The sequence below is a fragment of the Podarcis muralis genome, chromosome 1 (genome assembly GCF_964188315.1).
Source record: "Podarcis muralis chromosome 1, rPodMur119.hap1.1, whole genome shotgun sequence".
Classification (NCBI taxonomy): Eukaryota; Metazoa; Chordata; class Lepidosauria; order Squamata; family Lacertidae; genus Podarcis; species Podarcis muralis.
Window position 1 is genome coordinate 125,659,833 of NC_135655.1, and position 21,601 is coordinate 125,681,433.

The 21,601-nt window shown below is 44.7% G+C and overlaps 1 protein-coding gene across 7 annotated transcripts in view; it reads left to right on the forward strand.

Moving 5' to 3' along the window:
• The first annotated feature begins 10,488 nt into the window (after positions 1–10,488).
• Positions 10,489–21,601, forward strand: part of ANKRD44 (ankyrin repeat domain 44) — a 162,033-nt gene continuing 150,920 nt past the window's right edge. For 3 of the 7 annotated variants that reach the window (XM_028751819.2, XM_028751839.2, XM_028751848.2), the window contains exon 1: positions 10,489–10,710. In XM_028751819.2, the coding sequence (XP_028607652.2) occupies positions 10,684–10,710 (27 nt within the window). In that variant the 5' untranslated portion in view covers positions 10,489–10,683. The remainder of the gene's footprint in view (positions 10,711–21,601) is intronic. The other 4 variants (XM_028751859.2, XM_077917976.1, XM_028751828.2 and 1 more) reach the window with 3 other exon arrangements.

The following is a 21,601-nucleotide window of genomic DNA, read 5'->3' on the forward strand; positions in this document are numbered from 1 at the left end:
GTCTGCCGAGACAAAGAATAAATTATTACAGTGGTACCTTGGTTCTCGTACTTCTGATTGGCTGCAGGAGCTTCCTGCACTCAAGTAGAAGCCGCGTCGGATGTTCAGCTTCCGAAAAATGTTCGCAAACTGGAACAGTTATTTCCAGGTTAGCGGCGATCGGGAACTAAGCCGTTCGAGAACCAAAACACCGCTGTACTAGTTTTTGCCAAGGTAGAGTTCTGCAAATTTATAGTTATATTATTTATAGTTTTCATCTGCTCGCAAGATTTGTAGTAAACAGCATAAATGTGTATGAAATACACTATGAAAGAACAGGCCCTTTGTTTTTGATACAGCATGTAGATCCAGCAAAAGAGAAGTGTAGAAAATGTGTTCCAGGTGAATAGTGACTTCAATTTGTAAGCATAAAAACAAATTATCCTTTAGTCTACACTGGCATGATTCAATGCATAGAGATGATATCCAATGTGGGTGTGGCCGCTTGCAAAAAGGGACGTTTAGTTTCTCTTCTCCCTCCCTTCCCTTCTATGCTGTCAGAATCTGCTTCAGATGGTCCTTTGACCCTCAAGGAGAGGAGAAGCAGCAGAAGCCGCATTGTTCAAGTAGACACTTGTTCACAGCATCCTGGATCTTATCGGATCCAGGCAGTGACTAACCCAGAAAGAGATCTTGGTGTCATGGTGGTTATCTCTGTTAAAATATCAACTCAGTGTGCCATAGCTGTGAACAAGTGAGATTCCAGGGGTCTTGGCGCTTTCCCAGAGTTTGTGTTTGCTTTGGGCACAGCAGAGACTTGTATTTTTGAACTATGGTTTATTTACATATATAAATACAACCTGAGTCGACAGTGGAAGGGTTTCCAGCATTCACATCTCAATATTATTCTTGGCTCCTGTCTTAGGAGCAGCAGGAACTAGTCTTGTTGCCTGTCTCTTTGTTCCAGCCAGCCCACCAGAAGCTCTGTAGGCCTCCCTTCTCCCCTGCTTTTCAAACCTTGCACAGATTTCCTTCAGCCTACGTTCAAGCTGAAACCTAAACCTTTCCCCTGCCCACTAACACGCACAGCTGGAGGAGGAGCCCATTTGACCTTGTCTGGCCATCTCACCTTTTGATGGTTCATCATCAGACTTTGTCCCCTGCTTAATGGTCCATTTTAGCAGCTATGCCAAGTTGGCCTGGGTTGTAGGCATAAATAAATCCAGGGGTTTTAGTGATTGGCACAGATTAATCAAGCTTTGATTAATTATAACACTAAATCTATGAATTTGGGGGATGATCTGGCACCCTGGAATTTGAATGAATATGCATAACATCATGATAGTGGTTGCAGAGAGCTACCTCTCCTTAATAGGGACGTGGGTGGTGCTGTGGTCTAAACCACAGAGCCTAGGACTTGCCGATCAGAAGGTTGGTGGTATGAATCCCCGTGACTGGGTGAGCTCCCGTTGCTCGGTCCCTGCTCCTGCCAACCTAGCAGTTTGAAAGCACGTCAAAGTGCAAGTAGATAAATAGGTACCACTCCGGCGGGAAGGTAAACGGTGTTTCCGTGCGCTGCTCTGGTTCACCAGAAGCGGCTTAGTCATGCTGGCCACATGACCCAGAAGCTGTACGCCGGCACCCTCGGTCAGTAAAGCGAAATGAGCGTCGCAACCCCAGAGTCTGCCACGACTGGACCTAACGGTCAGGGGTCCCTTTACCTCTCCTTAAAATGTGGAGGACCAGCTTTTATTTAGCACAGCTGATTCACCTAACTGCTGCCACCAAAACACCCCCCCCCCCTTTTTGGAATTTGAAGTATTAGTAGAGCATTACATCATTGTCTTTTCACTTATAATTAGGTTGGCTTTTGCAATTTCTGAATCTAATTCAAACGTAAGAGGTGGTGGCTTGAGTTTTTACATAGGGCAGCCATGTTTTTTGTGCACCATTCAGTGATTGAGAGGGCCACTTGCTCTGCTATATTCAAAGGGCAGAAGCAAGAAGCCCTGTGCGCTAGCCACTCGAGGCTGTGGGTAGCTGGATGAGCTATTTTGGAGTTCAGTCGTACCTTGGAAGTCGATTGGAGTCCGTTCCGGAACTCGGTTCGACTTCCAAAATGTTTGGAAACCAAAGCGCGGCTTCCTGCAGCCAATCGGAAGCCGGAGAGCCCTACCGGGCGTTCGGGTTCCAAAGAACGTTCGCAAACCGGAACAATCACTTCTGGGTTTGCGACGTTAAGGAGCCAAAATGTCTGAGTACCAAGGCGTTCGGGATCCAAGGTACGACTGTATTGTAAAAAGCAAAAAAGAAACCTTAAAAACTTATCAGGGAGGCAGTTCTGCAACCCTCAGACACCTTATAAAAGCATCCTCAGGACTGCGGATTCTTAAGAACTCAGGATTTGATGCAGGCGATGGTCTGCCTGGATCAAATCTGGTGAGTTTTGCAGATTCTGCCTCCATCCTTCACTGGCAGTGAACTACAATTGCACTGCTTTCCATTGGCCATCATATAACTGCATTTAAAGAGTGATTCACCATCCGCAAGCTCATGCTCGATAAAGATAATCCTGGACCAGAGCTAAGCAGATAAGAAAGAAAGGAGGTGAAATGGGGAACACAGCGCCAGTGAAGTGAAGGAAGGCACCCTTGTTTTAACTGAAATTCCATTACTGTATTTTAACTCGGGCAATATATTTTTCTCTTTGTCCAGGGTTTTTACAGTGCAGGCATCCACATCTCTCTTCAATCTTTGCACTGTCCTGTAACATCTTTCGTGCAAGAGAGCATATTTTTAGGACCCACAGTAGTTGTGATTGTAATTTCTTTCTTTTCTTAATGGCTTTATTGTATTTTAAATTACGACCACAGCCTAGGACCTTGTGGAGAAAGGCAGGTAATGAACCTAATAATAGCAATAAATGCTGGAACCAGGAAATTTTAATACTGAACACTGGTCTTGGCCTACTATTTCTTACATTTTGCTTTTTATATTTTAAATTAAATATTAACTTTGTGGGCAAAGAAAGACTAAGGTATCGGGAATAATACATATCTTCCTGTATTGCTCTGGGATACAATCGCTCTGAAGGAAAGCACTTTGATTTCCTTTCTTTGAAACATCCTTATTAGGCATCTGTAAAACATTTACATTCCTAGTTCTGGATCAAACTCTTTTTGTGCCTCATGTTACTTATTCCCTTCTTTAGCTAAAATGCTGTGTGGGATGGGGCGGGGAGGGGAGTGTATTGCTCTCCTTTAACTTTTTAACGTGTGTAGTGATAGTATTATATTCCCCCCCCCCAACAGCAGTTCGTTTTAGAAATTAACAGATAATGGGCGACCAGCAGGGAGATGAAGACACTGTGTGGGATTATCTAAATTAAGTAGAATATTCCACATGGTGTAATTGGGAAATTCATCACCAGAGGTCGCAGGGCTTGAATTCTTATTCAACAGAGTGGTCTGAAGATCTGTGCAGGAGTTTTGTCTCAGTTAAATTTTCCCCAGCCACTTAAAAGAGTGTCCATTGAATGTCATCTAACTTAGGGAATGAGCAAACTTCAGGTTTGTAGAAGCGACTTTTGGGTTTTTTAATTGATCCCTGAGATCCGCCAAATGGAGGCACGTAGAAAAAGATACGTACCTAAAGCTAAAGGACCCCTGATCATTAGGTCCAGTCGTGGCCGACTCTGGGGTTGCGGCGCTCATCTTGCTTTATTGGCAGAGGGAGCCGGCGTACAGCTTCCGGGTCATGTGGCCAGCATGACTAAGCCGCTTCTGGCGAACCAGAGCAGCGCACGGAAACGCCGTTTACCTTCCCGCCGGAGCGGTACCTTTTGATCTACTTGCACTTTGACATGCTTTCGAACTGCTAGGTTGGCAGGAGCAGGGAGCTCACCCCGTCACAGGGGATTCGAACCGCCCACCTTCTGATCGGCAAGTTTTAGGCTCTGTGGTTTAACCCACAGCGCTACTTTTTTAATTGAACCCTGAGATCCACCAAATGGAGGCATGTACAAAAAGATACGTACCTAGAATGCAAAAAAAATTATGAGAGCTCAGAAATTTGTTTTGAGCACCAGGGCTGAATGGAACTCACACAAAAAAACTCCACCACTCCTTGTTATCCCAAACTCTGCATTTCAGGGCAGCATAGAATAAGTTTTTTGTTGTTGCTATTATTAAACCCTGGGCTGATCTACAAAAAATCCACAGATTTTTGCATATTCTCTCTTACACACACACACACACACACACACACAGAGAGAGAGAGAGAGAGAGAGAGAGAGATTGGCTGGAATTGAGTATATGCTTTCAGAGTTAATACTAAAGACATTACTTCTGATAAATGAGCCACCATAGCCTCTAGAGGGCCCTGAAAATTTGTGTCTGGAGCTTTTTAGATCCATCTACTCATGTAGAATCTGAAACCAAAGGGGCTCATTGATTGCCCGATGTGAAATATATTGGCATTATTTTCAGCTCTGCTGCCCCACTATCAGCTCATTCTGCCCTTCCCACTTCTGGTCCTAAGACATTGAATCCAACTGTTCACCTTTCCTGATGTTGCTGGTGGACACATAAATGCCCTCGCCTTTCTTCACCCTGATGTCAAATGCTTCACATTAGGAATTCTGTATGGAAAATTGTCTTGCGCTGGACATCCAAGCTGACACTTCCTGATTTTCCAAAATCAATTACCATATTTTTCTGTGTATAAGACGCCCCCATGTATAAGACGACTCCTATTTTTTGAGCCTAAAATTAAGAAATAAATATTTTAAACATTCTGTGTATAAGATGACCCCCAATTTTAAACTTAAAAAATCTGGGGGGAAATATAGTCTTACACACGGAAAAAAATACAGTAATTTCATTTTATGAATTATGTCCGTTTAAACGTTTTGAAGTAGTTAACAATACCAAAATCAAAACAATAAAAATAATTAATACAATTTCATCGATAAAACAAGCAAAATCCAATACAGATACAGACAGGAATAAAAGTCTCCAGTTAAAAGGATAGGTGAAAAAGGAAAGTATTCCCCAGGTGTGGAATAGGCAATAGAGGTGGAATCTCCAGAAGGAAACTTGAGATACTGCTTTGAATAAGACTGCCATATGTCCAGATTTTCCTGGACATTAGGCGGAAGTGACGTCTGAAAGGTGGCATTTTGTCCTGGTTCTTAGACAAGTCAATAGAAAAATTGTTGTTTGTTTTTTTGTTTTTTTTAGCTTTTGTAAAAAAGAAAAGAAAAATCAGCTCAACAATTTGGGGGGCCTCCTAAAGAAAGCTCAACAACTTTTGGGGTGTCCTGGTTTTTCCTTTTTGAAATATGGCAACCCTAGCTTTGAATATTAACAAAGCAATCCCATGTGTTATCTACTGAAAAGCTAAGTTATATTGAGTTCAGTTTTGTTTGCTCCCAGATAAAGTGTGAGATTGCAGCTTAAACGTGTAAGTTGGTTAGAACCTACATTTTTATTATTTTTTTTCGTGATATTGTTGGTTTGACCCAAGGACTTTCCTGTTTCCTGATCGCAGGCCGGGAATGAGGCTGGGCCAAACCTGGGGAAAGGTGGATGCAGACCAGTGGCTATGGTTGTATTTCCTGTGGTCTTCCATCTTTGAAATTTGCTTTTACAGTGGTGACTTTAAGATCTCCAGATGTACATTGCATGCACAGAGGACAAACAGTTACCAGGCATTCTCTACATGAGGGAATATATGGACTGGGAACCCTGGTAGGCTATGCTGTGAAGGAAAAAAATGAAGCACCTGTGACAGTTCAAAGATTATGTGTGTTTATTTTTAAAAAGGCGTATGTTTCCACAGGCCGTAAGTGAAGAATCAAACCAGGTGGATATATAGTTGACTCAACTTCCTGCCTATTCAATTACAAATCGCAAAGTCTTTAAGCTCAGGAGCACAAGAGCTTAGGTTCAAAACAATCTCAAGATGACACATGTCTCCAGTTAGACTAAAAAGAATAACACAAACAACAAAAACAATTGTTTCCTATTGCTTATTTATTTGTAAAGTCTTCTTATTTAAAACTCAACAAAATAATATCTACATATGAAGGAAGCTCCGGCCTACGAAAGCTTATGGCATAACAAAAAAGCGGTCACTAATTTCCCACAGACTTTGTTGTTTTTCAGACGCCATGTTGTTGTTTTTCACGGCGCCTGAGAGACCATTGTGGCAAAATGGTTATTGTAAAATATGCTGGAAATTTTCTTTGTATTTAATATTGTGGAGGCTCTTGACTTGGTTCAGTTTTCTTTGAAGCTTTTCGGTATGCTAGGTCCTGCTGAGGCCTTGCAGTTTTGAATTGGGTGGAGCCAGAGCGAAGGACCAAGCCATCTTGTGAGGGCCATATTTAAGGCAGGATATAAGTGCTTAACAAACAAATAAACGCTGGTGGCAAACAGGAACAAAACTCTGAAGAATCATGGAAATTGTGTTGAAGCTGCTTTGGAAAGGAGGCCATCATGTGAGCCTGTCAAAATTTTTACACATTACTTGGGAAGACAGGCAAGCTAATGCCAGTGTACTGGAAGATGCAAAGATCACTATTTATTTTATTTTTTTAACAGATATTTATTAGAATTTTACAATATGAAAAAAGAAAAAAAATACAAAATAAAAATAGATAAAAAACAATTCCATCACTTTCTTTCATTTGCTTATTTCCCGGACCTCCTCACACCTCCCTTTTTGTATTCCAGTTCAATTTGTTAGTTCAGCAAATCCTTCCCCTCTTTGTTTATCCTAATCTTTAATCTTAAAATAATGTGTAACATTAAATTTTTAACTATTAATAACCCATTTTTTCATACTCCTTATAGCGTTATAGCTAAAACCACATAACTTTTCATCCAACATCATTTTAACATTCATTAATTTTACAATATTTCTGTAGGTAGTCTTTAAATTTCTTCCAATCTTCTTCCACCAACTCTTCTCCCTGGTCTCGGATTCTGCCGGTCATTTCTGCCAGTTCCATATAGTCCATCACCTTCATCTGCCATTCTTCCAGAGTGGGTAGATCTTGTGTCTTCCAATACTTTGCAATAAGTATTCTTGCTGCTGTCGTAGCATACATAAAGAAAGTTCTATCCTTCTTTGGCACCAATTGGCCGACCATGCCCAGGAGAAAGGCCTCTGTTTTTTTCAGGAAAGTATATTTAAATACCTTTTTCATTTCATTATATATCATCTCCCTGAAAGCCTTAATCCTTGGGCACGTCCACCAAAGGTGAAAGAATGTACCTTCAATTTCCTTACATTTCCAACATTTATTATCGGGCAAATGATAGATTTTTGCAAGCTTGACTGGAGTCATGTACCACCTGTATATCATTTTCATAATATTCTCTCTTAAGGCATTACATGCCGTAAACTTCATACCTGTGGTCCATAACTGTTCCCAGTCAGCGAACATAATATTGTGTCCAACGTCTTGTGCCCAATGCAAAGATTACCATTCTTCAACATCAACTTCATTGGACTGCTCATGTTGTTGTGTGGATGCCTGATCATCGTCTTCCAAAGCAACTACTCTATTCCAAACCTAAAAATGGAAAGTGTAATGCCTGTGGTCGACAAAAGAGGTTTAAAGACTCTCTCAGGGCAAATCTAAAAAAATGTAGTATAAACACCGACAACTGGGAAACACTGGCCTGCAAGCGCTCCAATTGGAGAACAGCCTTTACCAAAAGTGCCATGGGCTTTGAAGAGACTCGAACTCAGGACGAAAGGGAGAAACGTGTTAAGAGGAAGGCACGCTTGGCAAACCCTCACCGTGATCAACTCCCACCCGGAAACCTATGTCCCCACTGTGGAAGGACGTGTGGATCCAGAATTGACCTCCACAGTCACTGTTAAGATGAGGTGCGGGCCCCCCTAGGGGATATCATCAATTTGTCCCTTGGCACCGGGACATTCCCAGGGGAACTGAAGGAGGCAGTGGTGCGCCTGCTCTTAAAGAAAACATCATTAGATCCCTTAGATCTATCCAATTACCGCCCGGTTTCGAATCTTCCATTCCTAGGTAAGGTGAACAGCTTGGTGTTCATGGAAGACAATCTTACACGGCTATGAGTTATTGCCAAAGAAAAATGCATGGCATTGACTTCTCCATGGGAATGGAAGTTGGAAGATGCTAGTCTGATCTCTGCTTATCACCCAATAACTTCCCAGTTTTTATACCTCCTCCTAACTCCACTTACAGTAGGACTTACTTCTGAGCAGACAAGGTTAGAATTGTGCTGTGAACCTCACTACATTTGGAGCTGGAGTTCTGACTGCTTAACTCCCTAAGTCAATGGGTGTGAAAACTGCTTGTACATAAATCAAGGTACACAAATCATATCCTGGTCTGTAGTAGCTCCATTGCAAACTTTGGAGCGTCTAGTCCGGAGTTCAGAGGAAAGGATGGTCGGCAGAACTACCAAGTAAGTTGGCAACCTTAAATGTATCTTGGGAGTTTGCTGTTTCAGATCCACAGTGTTTTTTTACACAGTGCTTTTAACCTCCCCTTGAGCTGAAACCAGGAATATAATCAACCTGCCCCTGTGGCAACAGCCTAGGTTTTTTATGTAATTAATCCCCACCCCCCCCCCCAAGAAAAGATTACAATTATTATTTTTTGGCCTGGAATTCTGATTTAATAAAAGGTTCCTGGCACCAGACTCTGCCTATAAGCTACCAGCTAGGCTGCTTCACCCATATTCTCATAGCTGTCAAGTGTCCCTTATTTGAAGGGACAGTCCCTTATTCCATCACCATGTCCCATTGCTGTCCCTTATTGATGGATGTCCCTTAAATGTCCCTTGAATGATGTCCCTTAAATTCCAAAGGAAGCAGCTCCTTTCCCTCCCTCCCTGTTGGCCAGGCAGGAGGGAAGCTCCAACTGTGTTGCTTGGCTGTGTTGCTCACCCAATAAGGAGTCTAAGAACGACTGGGGGGTGGAGCTTGCATGCCTTGTGTGTGGCTAGTTAATGCAAGCTGAACGGGTTTTTGAATGCTGGACGCCATTTTGTTGCACGTGCTGCTGCAAACTTTGCAGTGGAAAGCCAGGCCAGGGAGCCATCTTAAGTTGAGGCTGCATAGGCCTTGTGGTGCATGTGATTCAGATTCTATTCAGTTGAACCTCTGGTTACAAAGTTGGTTGGACAGTGTTCTCGAAGCTACCAGCATGAGTTTGACCAGACTGCAGGAGGACAGGAAGACTGGAGTGCCTGGAACAGGTGAGGCTGCAGGTCCCTTATTTTGGCTGCTGGATCCTTATTTTCAAGGCTGCTGGTCCCTTATTTTCAAATCTGTAAGTTGACAGCTATGTGTTCTTCAGGGGTGAATATTTGTGAACCCCCCCAGGGAAGTACATGAGTGAAATGGGGCATTGGCTTGCCTTAGTAACAGGCAAGCACTGTGTGTTGCATGTAGTATTTAATGAAGAATGACAAAACAGTTCAAGTCGACTTACTTCCAAGTAAGCGTGCACTGGATTACTAACCATTCTTACTATTAATTCTGCAGATGCAAACCAATGAAATGGGAATTATCCTATTGCAGCCTTTAGATCCACTGACCTGGGATAGCTCAGTCGATACAGCAAGAGACTTCTCAATCTCAGGATTGCGGGTTCGAGCCGGAAAGATTCCTGTACTGGGGGGGTGAACTAGATGACACTTGTGGTCCCTTGGAACTCTACAATTTAGAAATCTTTAGCACCAGATTAAGGGCAGTGTGTGGACCTCCCCCTGCCCCCAAACAGGGCACCAACTGAAGGGGTGCAAAATGGAGAATACCCATAGTTAAGAAGATCCATTTGAGGGTGCCAAATTTTGGCCTTGCTTAGGGCGATATATTACCAAAGTTTACCACTGGATTCTGATATCAAGCTTAGATTTCAGAATCAGCATGATTAGGACCGAGCTGTAAGCTGCAGTGTCTAAAAATAAAATAAAGAAACCCCCATTGTTGAGCTTACAGTATATGAAATATATATATGGATGGATGGATAGATGGATAGAGGCAGTGTTTTCTTTTCTGGGGCGATGCAGGGCTATGCATAACCCCTAAACATTTTGTGCATCTTTGTACTTTTGTCCATTTACTATATTTATTTCCCCCGGTTTGGACTATAAAATGGTGATTTTCTTGAGCCAAAACTGACCCCCAAACAATTTTTTTAAAGCACTGTATATACGCTTATATTATATATATATTATAATTATTCTTTTGCATGTGTGAGATACCTATAGCTGTCTGAAGGAGCTTCAGCAGTGGAGATGGAAAATGCAAAGGGCAGGCTTCGGGGTTGGGGGGGAAGGGGGCGAAAGCTGAGAGAGGAACAAAGGACAGAGAACGGGAGCAGCAGGCGGCAGCAGATTTCCGGAAACGAAAGGGAAAGCGGGGAGGCAAGGGTGCAAGCGGCCAGAGGTGCTTTTCGCGGCTCTGGCCGGCAGGGGGTGGCCTTGCGCGCATCGGTGCGCGCCCGCGGCTCGCCGGGTTTTGTGCACCCAGCACTTCCTGCATCCGAGCAGGCTGGGCTTGCCTTTTCTGCTCCTGATCTAACAAGCGGCAGCCGGAGCAGCAGCAGCAGAAGGCGGCTTGTCCAGCTCCGGCTCTCGCGTCTCCCTTTCTGGACCCTCTCGACCCAGCGGATCTGCATGCGCCCGGAGCGAGAGAATGGCAGTGCTCAAGCTCGCCGACCAGGTAGGAGCAGAGGCGAAGGGAGAAGAAGCCACAATGGGAGGCTGTGGCGGGGAGGGGATCCGGCTGAGCCCGGCCGCAGCCAAGGAGCGAGCAGCGAGCGGGGGATCGGCTGCCCTCCGTTGCTGTCGAGAGCCGGAGAGGAGAAGAGAGTGGCCGGGGGGGGCATGGATTCCCCTCCTTCCATTTAACTGAGCGCCAGCCCTGCCCGCCCCTCTCCTCTCCTGCATTTCATTCCTTGCAAGCGTCGCGTCCTGTTGTCCTTTCCCAGGCGGTTTTGCATTGTTGTTGTTTTGCAAAGGCCTTTCCCCCTTTTGCACGTTTCTGTCTAATGTAAATCCAGAGAGAGAGAAGGAAGGCCGGGGGGTGGCGGCTCTGGATTATTCTTTTCAAAAGGCCCTTTTGCAGAAGCGACATGGTTGGGGTTTATTTTTTTGCTCCGAAGCAAACACATACACACAGAGTCAAGTTTCTCATTGTCTTAGGGGAGAAACGAGCAGTTGTCAAAATACTCGGAGGTTTCGTTATTGCGCGGAGGGGAATCTCACGACATCCGTGCATTTGTGGTTTTTGTTGCCGTTCTTCTCGGAGGAGGAGAGATGGCTCTTTGGAATCGCATCGCCCAGCCATCGAGGCCTTTTGTCCTGCTTTGCGGCGCGGGGGCATTTGTTGCCCCCCCCCCCGGACGTGAGATTCCGCCACATTTTCCTCCTGGTCCCTCTTCCTCCTCCTCCTCCTGCTCCACGATTTACCTGCGCAGGGAGGTGGCGGTGCGGATGTCAGGGTTTAAACGCGCGACAAGGAGAGAGAGACTGATGCTGTCAATTGCAGCGCCCCGTCAAGCCATCCTTTGGCATGGCTGGCTTCGCCCGAGGTTTCTAATCCTCCCTCATTGTCCCCCCCCCCCGCTTCCCCCCTTTTTAAAACGTGACACTTTACAGCTGGCTGCATTCAGGGCTCTTAATTGGCTGCTCAATCAGGGCCGGTCCCCAGCCGCTGGAGAAGCTCAAATATTTATGCAGCCTTTTATCAGCGAGAACTCCAAAGGGGAGCCTCTAATAGGCTGTTTGTTTAACCAATCCACGGAACTGTTGGATCCATTTAATCCCCCAAGCCTGGGACTACTGGGTTTTAGTGGCGTTGGAGAAACCCTCTCCTTCACTTAAAAACAAAGGGGATAAAACTGTATTAATATTTGTGTTTTGGAGGGTGCTTGTTGCTTTCCAACTCGTAGAACAGTGTTATCGCAACAAGATCAACAGCCTTGCTCCTTTATTTCCCCGTAAAAAGAAAAAAAGAAAAATTGAGCAGCAGGATTTGTGCGTTTGGTGTGGGATACCTAGCAGGAAGGCCCATTAAATTGCTTATCACAATGTATAAGCAGTGAGTTAGTCAGAGATAGGTGCTCCTTATTCAATTCACGGGCTACATCATGGAATGGAGAACGTCAGCTCTTCATCGGCTTTCGCTGTATGTTCCACAATGCTGATATGTGTACTTTTAATTATTACGCTGGCACCTTGCAGTAAGATTCCTCTTGAGAGTATTGTGTGCCACTGGGCATAACCCTTTACAGTTATTTCTAAGATTGCAAATTACCCTCTTAAATTTGCAGAGTAGGATGAATACTGCAATGTGATACGAAAACCGCATTATAAGTGTTCCTGGTGTCTTTTAAAGTTCTGTTGTTGACTGTGCAAACAATATTTGTTTTTGTAGCTGTTTTTGGATGTGAATAGCACTTCAGAAGGCATATGGATTTTATTGCTTACTCCTTCACTGCATATCTTGATTGAACCGGTACTTCCATAGCTCACTTTTGTTCTTACCGAGGCTTCAATTCTCTCTTGACCTACCCATTGAATTGAATGGGTCTTGCTTCCGGTTAGGCGCGTGTGGGATTGCGCTGCAAATCTCTTACCATTAATAGCACAAAGCATTTAAAAGGGACATTGTGGCTCTTATATATAGTGGCCTCATTTATCTACTGACTGTACCAACTGTTTCAAGCTTGCCTGGTTTAATCTGCTAATTTTGGTTTAACTTGGTCTGTTTATAATCAGTAGCATGGATATCAGCCGAAATCCCCCACTGCTTCTTAAACGGATTATCAAGTTCTTCTTAGATAAAGACCACTGTGATGCACCTTTCTCAATTTCGTGCTTTTTAAAAATATATTGCCTGCTGAAATCCGTTGTTTCGTTGCTTCTGCCATGCGTGGAAAGTTTGGAATGGAAAGTGTCCTTTCGATCTCATAAAATAAAGGCAGGTATTGAAAGCAGACTGCGTTGTCTTCTAATAGCCAGATGTGTGTTTGTGCAGTAAGCAATGTTTATAGCGCTCTCTGTGGCACATGCCCCTTGATGCCGCCTTGTCTTCATATTTGATGCTTCTCACTAATGGCGAAATTGTTTCACGCCAAGAGACTTTCTCTGTGCTCTGCAGGGTAGCACAGAGCCTCATAAATCAGAAGAGCCAGGTAGGCTCTGCAAATTGAACACCCGGGCTGCAGTTAATATTGGAGGTGTCTGTGCTCTGGCTGATAAAGTGCGGCGTTTCAGCAGCGCTTAAAGTCTTAGCCTGAAATCATGTCTTCAGTGCAGTCCTCTGGGGAATTACGGCTCTAAAGGTTTTAAACCTTTACTAAACCTGGGGGGGGGGGGGAGCAGAAGAGAGGAAATGAAATTTGCTTCTGACACACTTCGTGATAGAAAGAAACTGGCTTTGCTTCTGCGTTAAGAGGCCTATGTTGTAGGGCAAACCCTGTGCCCCTTCTCCTGTCAGCCGACTGGCCAGCTTCCTGCTTGGATTATCGTTTCCCCCACCTTTTTACCTTGTTGGAAATGGAAGCTATGAAGACAGCCAGGTGTAAGGAGGCATGATCCAGACCATGCATTTAAAACCCTCTCCTACCATTTTGACAGTCCTGGCTTCCTCCAAAGGATCCTGGAAGTTTGCTAAAGAATATTGTGGTTTGTGAAAGGCTGTTAGGAGAATCTTCATACAGTTACAGTTTCCTAATAATAATAATAATAATAATAATAATAATAATAATTTATTTATACCCCGCCCATCTGGCTAGGTTTCCCCAGCCACTCTGGGCAGCTTCCAACAGAACACTAAAATACAATAACCTATTAAACATTAAAAGCTTCCCTAAACAGGGCTGCCTTGAGATGTCTTCTAAAAGTTTGCTAGTTATTTTTCTCTTTGACATCTGGTGGGAGGGTGTTCCACAGGGCGGGTGCCACTACCGAGAAGGCCCTCTGCCTGGTTCCCTGTAACTTGGCTTCTCGTAGCGGGGGAGGCCCACGGCGCTGGACCTCAGTGTCCGGGCAGAACGAGGGAGGTGGAGACGCTCCTTCAGGTATACTGGACCGAGGCCGTTTAGGGCTTTCAAGGTCAGCACCAACACTTTGAATTGTGCTCGGAAGCGTACTGGGAGCCAATGAAGATCTTTCAGGACTGGTGTTATATGGTCTCGGCGGCCGCTCCCAGTCACCAGTCTAGCTGCTGCATAACTACAGTTCCCAGAACAGTGAAGAAATGCAGGTGCTCTCGCTGAAAGCCCCTGTAGCTCTATCTCTGTTAAGACTGCACTACAACAGAAATTAATTACTGGCCATTATCGACACTGGGCTTGTCTGCACTGGATTTTACAGTGGTTTTGCAGTTGTTTGCATTCCTGTTCAAATTTGCGCAGCCCACATGATGTTACCTTCAATATCAATCTTTATGCTATCCCTGTGTAAATTTGGGTCTACCTGATAATGGGGATAATATGATAATTTGGGGGAAATTGGGCTGCAATCCGCTCCGTAAAGAGTGTCTCCATCATTCAGCCCAGGCACTGAGGTCCAGCTCCAAGGGCCTTCTGGCGGTTCCTAGGGAACTGGGCAAAGGGCCTTATTGGTAGTGGCACCCTCCCTGTGGAACGCCCTCCCATCAGATGTCAAGGAAATGAACAACTTCAGATGTATTCTGAAAGCCAGATAGTTGTTCATTCTGCAGTGCTTCCATTTCTTTTCCAGCTGTGCTTTTAACAGTTTCCTGTGTGCTCCTGAACCTGAAGAATACTTTTCTTTTGATTCCTTAGTTTTGCACAAAGCTGCACAAGCAAACCATTTTTTTAAAAAAAGTCTACATCAGATTTATTGCGCAGCAATCTGAAAAGTGTGCGCTGAGAATTTACAATTGTTGTCATTTCTTTTCCAGCGTGCCAGCAAGCGTGTGCCAGGAATATAGTGATAGATAGATAGATAGATATTCATTTGATCTCTCATATTTGCCCCAAAGCAGAAAACTGCAAAAGCAGATTAACAGTTTCCTGACTGTGTACTTATGCACACTTCCTGTGGAGGGAAATTGTTTAAAAAAAACAAGATGTACAAGCAGATACTTGTGCGCATGCGCCGTCAGTACTTCATCAGTATAATTAATCACATAATAGACACATACAAATTTTGATATAGAATTGGCATGGGGGGAAATCCTTTTGCATATCAGTGCTGCAGAAAATCTGCAAAATAAGAAAACAAGTACAGTCACACCTCATGTTGCGTCCGCTTCAGGTTACGTGTTTTCGTGTTGCGTCCCACAGCAACCTGGAAGTACTGGAACGGGTTACTTCCAGGTTTCGCCGCTCGCGCATGTGCAGAAGCGCTAAATTGCGCCACGTGCAGATGCGGTGCTTCGGCTTGCATCGGTTCCGTGTTACGGACAGGCCTCCGGAACGGATCCCGTCCGTAACACGAGGTTCCACTGTAATAGAAGCAATTCCAGAATTAGCCCTATTAAAGATCTTCCAGGACAACAACGCACATTCACACAACGAGGAACCCATTAAGTCACATACTCTCAGAAGCTAGAAGCATCATAACTAGACACTGGAAAAACCTATCAGGAGTGAACATACACAACTGGTACGAAAATGTATGGGAAGCCACCCTATTAGAAAAGTTAACTAACAAACTTGAACTGGCACGGGGACAAGTAAAGGAGGACACACACACCAGCAGTGTGGCTCCCCTTTATCACATATACAGCACAACAGCATACAAATTGATATGGCTAATCTGACTCAACAATGCCCCAACTAATACAAACAAGCCACACAGTGACCAACCGAATGCAACCAACTACGTTCTAGCAATGCCAACAAAAATAAATAAATGTAGAAGAAGAAGAGTTTGGATTTGATATCCCGCCTTTCACTCCCTTTAAGGAGTCTCAAAGCGGCTAACATTCTCCTTTCCCTTCCTCCCCCACAACAAACACTCTGTGAGGTGAGTGGGGCTGAGAGACTTCAGAGAAGGTCACCCAGCAGCTGCATGTGGAGGAGCGGAGACGCGAACCCGGTTCCCCAGATCACGAGACTACCGCTCTTAACCACTACACCACACTGGTTCACATAAAGGACCTGTCCATGTGACGTTGACAGAAAGATCATTATCCCCCTCCATCTCTCTTTCCCTCCCCACCACATAATACATATGAGAGGGTGGGAGAGTGACGTGTATGTGCATCACCCCCCCCAAAAAACCCCCAAAGAAGGCATATTTTCCTTCTCAAAGCAGTCCATTTCCTTCATAGGCAAATGAAAAGGGATTTCAAGGAAGAATCGGCTAAAATTCATACTGTGAATCGACCAAGATTTCTGTAATTGGCAGGCAGTCCGTGTTTCCACTGAGCTAACATCACATTGCGCAATAGAAAAGACCTACCTAGAGTTATTAGTCTGTGATGGCTTATGATTTGCATGTGTGAGACATGAATGCATGCCACATTCAACAAGCGGCGAACATATACGTGTCAACCGGCCCCTCGGGGCTCCTAGCTACTGTTAGTGGTAGTCAGCATCTTTTAATCTTGCTGAAGTTACTGGTTTCATCAGGTGCTTTTTTTGGGCCGCAGGCATCTGGTCTTTGATTGCTCAGCGTTTGTTTCAGCACAGCTGAGTCAAGTGTCAGGTTGAAGGCTGTAGCCCTAGCCCTGCTGAATTCAACAGTGAGAAGCGCAGGATTGTGCTGCAAGGCTCCTTTAGAAGCCGTGGGCTCAGTCTTAGAACCCACTTCTGCTTCTTGCTGAGGGTGAAGGACAAGTGGTTTCTGCAAACATCCTGCTTTTGTGGGCTGTTGCGCGGAGGTTGACGCAAACCCTCTTGTGACTAATCACTGGTTACAGCAATGTGTGTTTCCATGCAAAACAAGACACTTCACCCTCTCTGCTCCACAAGCGAACAGTCTGAATTTTATCTCAGGCACGTGGCTTGCGGCGCAATTGTGTGCAGGTTTTTGTTGTTGTTCAGTCGTGAAGCCCAAAGCATCTGCAAAATTCATTTCTTCCAACAAGTCACAGATGAAAATGTTGTTGTTGTTTAGTCGTTTAGTCGTGTCCGACTCTTCGTGACCCCATGGACCAGAGCACGCCAGGCACTCCTGTCTTCCACTGACTCCCGCAGTTTGGTCAAACTCATGCTGGCAGCTTCGAGAACACTGTGCAAGCATCTCGTCCTCTGTCCTCCCCTTCTCCTTGTGCCCTCCATCTTTCTCAACATCAGGGTCTTTTCCAGGGAGTCTTCTCTTCTCATGAGGTGGAGTCTCAGCTTCAGGATCTGTCCTTCCAGTGAGCACTCAGGGCTGATTTCCTTAAGAATGGAGAGGTTTGAACTTCTTGCAGTCCATGGGACTCTCAAGAGTCTCCTCCAGCACCAGAATTCAAAAGCATCAATTCTTCAGTGATCAGCCTTCGTTATGGTCCAGCTCTCACTTCCATACATCACTACTGGGAAAACCATAGCTTTAACTATACGGACCTTTGTCGACAAGGTGATGTCTCTGCTTTTTAAGATGCTGTCTATGTTTGTCACTGTTTTCCTCCCAAGAAGCAGGCGTCTTTTAATTTCGTGACTGCTGTCACCATCGTGTGCATGTTTACTGAGAAGTAAATGCTGGTCATTTCTATTTCCCAAGTAGGTTGATTGCATCCATAAACGGTGGTTACTAGTGTTCTCCCTTTCCTCTGAAGAGTCCATCCCGTTCTCGCCCCACTGCCCCCTGGACACTATATGGTGAACCTAAAGTGCAGGAGAAATTTCAGACAGTAGTAAAGCACGTGGCTGCTGCATGTTGCAATAACTGATGCAATTCAGTTCAGCTCTTTCGCAGAAGGAGTAGCGAAAATAAATCTTCTTTTTCTCCAGCTCTGTCATAACAATGCATTGGGGTTTTTTTTTGGGGGGGGGGAATAGCTTGACAGGATTTGAGGTGTATAAATTAAAGAAGCTTGCAGCAGTTCTCATTTCTGTTAGTGCTGTTTAGTATGCTTACTCACTCATGTTTTGAAAAAACGGCCGTGTTCCATGTTCAAAAGGTTCCACTTCTGCTTCCGCATGCGGAGCAGACAGTTGCAGAAGTGAAATCGAGCCACCTCCTGAAGTCCCCTTCTGCATGCAAAGGCACAAGCTTCGTGCACAGGACAACCAGTTCTGCACACAGGGTGTGCAAGCGTGTGCACTCTCAGGTAGAACTGTGCACGTGATACTTTTCTGTTCCCCCAGCCCTTTCATTCCTAGTCTGAATAATAATTTAGAAAGCAATGAGCAGTCCTTGCTCTGTGTCATGGTTTTTGAACTGTGCTCTGCAGCTGCCCCTTTAACTGCAGTTTGAGTGGCATCAATTAGCAAGGTAACAGTGCCCATGAAAGTGTCACCTCCTGCTTTCTGCATATCAGACCCCTGCTAATGGCTCGGGAACAGCTATAAGCCCAGGGTAGGCCTTTTTCTTCTCCTCCTGGTCAGCTGGCAAGCTTACTCTGTGGATCAGACATAAAGATAGCTGGATCTTCTGCTTCAGAAACCAAATTTCGGGGAAGACACAAGATTTACCCACTCTGGAAGAATGGCAGATGAAGGTGATGGACTATATGGAACTGGCGGAAATGACTGGCAGAATCCGAGACCAGGGAGAAGAGTCGGTGGAGGATGATTGGAAGAAATTTAAAGACTATTTACAGAAACACTGCAAAATTAATGAATGTTAGAATGATGTTGGATTGAAGTTAAGCAGTTTTTAGTAGCAATGTTATAAAGGAATATATAAAATGGTTTGTTAATAGGTGATAATATAAAGCTATAATATATTAAGATAAAAGATTAAGATAAAATCAAAGAGGGAAAGGATTTGCTGAGCTAACTAATTGAACTGGAATACAAAAAAGGGAGGTGTGAGGAGGTCAGGGAAACAAGCAAATGAAAGATAAGATTTGGAAAAACTGATCTGTTTTTAACTGTTTTTACTTTGTATTTTCTTTTTTCTTCTTATTTTTGTAAAATGTTGAAATTTTAATAAATATCTTTTTTAAAAAAACAGAAACCAAATTTCGGCGCGCGCGCGCGCACACACACACACACACACACCCTGAGGCTGACAATGCTCCTAATCCTGAAACACTGTCCAGGAGTTGTCCAAAGTGACTTGTACTCTTGGGCTTGGAGATGTCTTCTGGCCAAAGGGGCCTGGAATTGTTAGACAGAAGCTGTTGCCCGGGTACAGACTAGAAGTCATGTTTCCCTGATGGCCCACATGACACAGTCCGACCCATTAGGAGTGAGAAGCAGTGGCAAAAAGTTGGTAGAGCAGGACATGAGCTGCGCTCCTTAAGCCAGGCACAGTGGAAGGCGCCAAATGATGGTGTGGAATATACAGGTGGTCCAATTGGCTTCTGTACATGAAAGGAGGTGCTTGTCCTGAACCTTGCAGAGCAGAATGTCTTGGAGCAGACTTGGAAAAAACGTACCCTTCTTTCTCCCTCATTTTAACATGCACTTTGCTGCTGTCACGGAACTGTTTGTGCAAATAATAATAATAATAATAATAATAATAATAGCCATGCAACCTTATCAGGAACACAACTTTTCTTTGTCTTCGTTACTTTTTCAGACCACAGTCTGTTCTAGTTTCAGGGTTTCCTGCAGTTTGGCGACCGTAATAACTAAGAAGGCTTCTGTCACCATCTTTGCTACTTGTGCCCACTATGATTTGTGCCCACGCTCTGAATTAAAGCTGTCATTGTGTGGAAACAATGGCTATCCCAAAAGGAATTGAACCAGGAGATATGCCTCTTCCAGAAAGCGACCGTATGAACCCCCCCCCCAAACAGTTATAATTGGACAAATGGGGAGGAAAAGTGATCTATACAAATCTGTTATGTTGCGTACTTAAGTCTCCCTGGGTGTGTATGTCATGAGGTTTCACTGGCCCTTGAAATATGAGTGGCATCCAGCAAAACCACATGCTTCTCAAGGTGTGGTATTTCATCTCTGCATGACATGTGGCTTTCAACCTTCTCCTGCTCAACTACAAAATAGGGACATGGTTGTCATGGTGACACAGGAGCTCTGTCCTGCCTGAAAGCTCATAGCTGCCCAGCGGTGATCTAAGGGTCATAGTTGACCTTAGGATTTGTGCATGTTGGATAGGACCGGGGCAGAAAGGTAAAGCTTGCTTATTCCTGCTTTGTCCAAGGCTCATTCTTCTGGAAGAATGCAGTACATCCTGACCCTTTGAAAATCAAACCATGGGGATTGCAGGGTGGAGGAGAATGTTCTACTTCTCCTTTCAGCTGTGCCAGTCTGGGTCAACGGTAGACCTTGGCAGTAGTGGTGTAGAGTAGTGGTGAGAGCCAGTGTGGTGTAGTGGTTAAGAGCGATAGACTCGTAATCTGGGGAACCGGGTTCGCTTCCCCGCTCCTCCACATGCAGCTGCTGGGTGACCTTGGGCTAGTCACACTTCTTTGAAGTCTCTCAGCCTCACTCACCTCACAGAGTGTTTGTTGTGGGAGAGGAAGGGAAAGGAGAATGTTAGCCGCTTTGAGACTCCATAGGGTAGTGATAAAGCGGGATATCAAATCCAAACTCTTCTTCTCTAGGCTCTGGGGGCGTCTGTAAGTCAGGGGCAGCCTGCTACGGCTCCCAAAATCCCTGACCATTGGTGGCACTTGGCAGCAGTGATGGCCACCGATAGCTTTGAAAGAGGATTAGGCAAATTTGTGGAGGATAAAGCTATCACTAGCTGCTAACCCTGACGGTTATGTCCCACTGTTGGAGGAAGCATGTTTAGAATACCAGTCGCTGGAGGGGAGAGTGGCGTTTGGGTCCTGTTGTGGTTGGCCATAACAAAAACTTCCAGGGTTAGGAACTCAGATATATAACCTAAGCGCCAGATGGCTCCTTAAACCAAGGTTACAATTGCTAAAATGGAATGTCTACTTACCACTTTGGGGCAAAACTGCTCCAAAGTCTTATTTTTCAAAGGATGGACTGACGGTGGTTATCAGTTAACCATCTGGCTAGTTCAGAGGTCCTCCTTGAGCTCGGTCAAGAGCTTTGAGAACTTAGAGAAGAAAAGTCGCTTGATCCAAGGACAGTTCACATATACATTGGCCTACCCCTGACCTCTTTTTCTTGATGGCGACTGCTCCTTCTCAGGCTGCACAGAAAAAGCATTTTGGTTTCAGAAATACATTCTGATTGTGGAGATAAAATATAAATGATAGAATTCTACAGTGTCAGAGTACAGCATGTGAGAAGTCCAGATCCAATGATCCTCAGACGGTGGAGATATCAGGCATTATCTTGGTGCCCAGGAATCTTCACTTGGTCACAAATGGTTGGTAGCCAGGTGCAAAACGCCCGGTTCGTCGTTTTTTGGGTGGGTCCATGGGCCTCATTCCGTATGGAAGTGAGAGCTGGACCATAAAGAAGGCTGATCGCCAAAGAATTGATGCTTTTGAATTCTGGTGCTGGAGGAGACTCTTGAGAGTCCCATGGACTGCAAGAAGATCAAACCTCTCCATTCTGAAGGAAATCAGCCCTGAGTGCTCATTGGAAGGACAG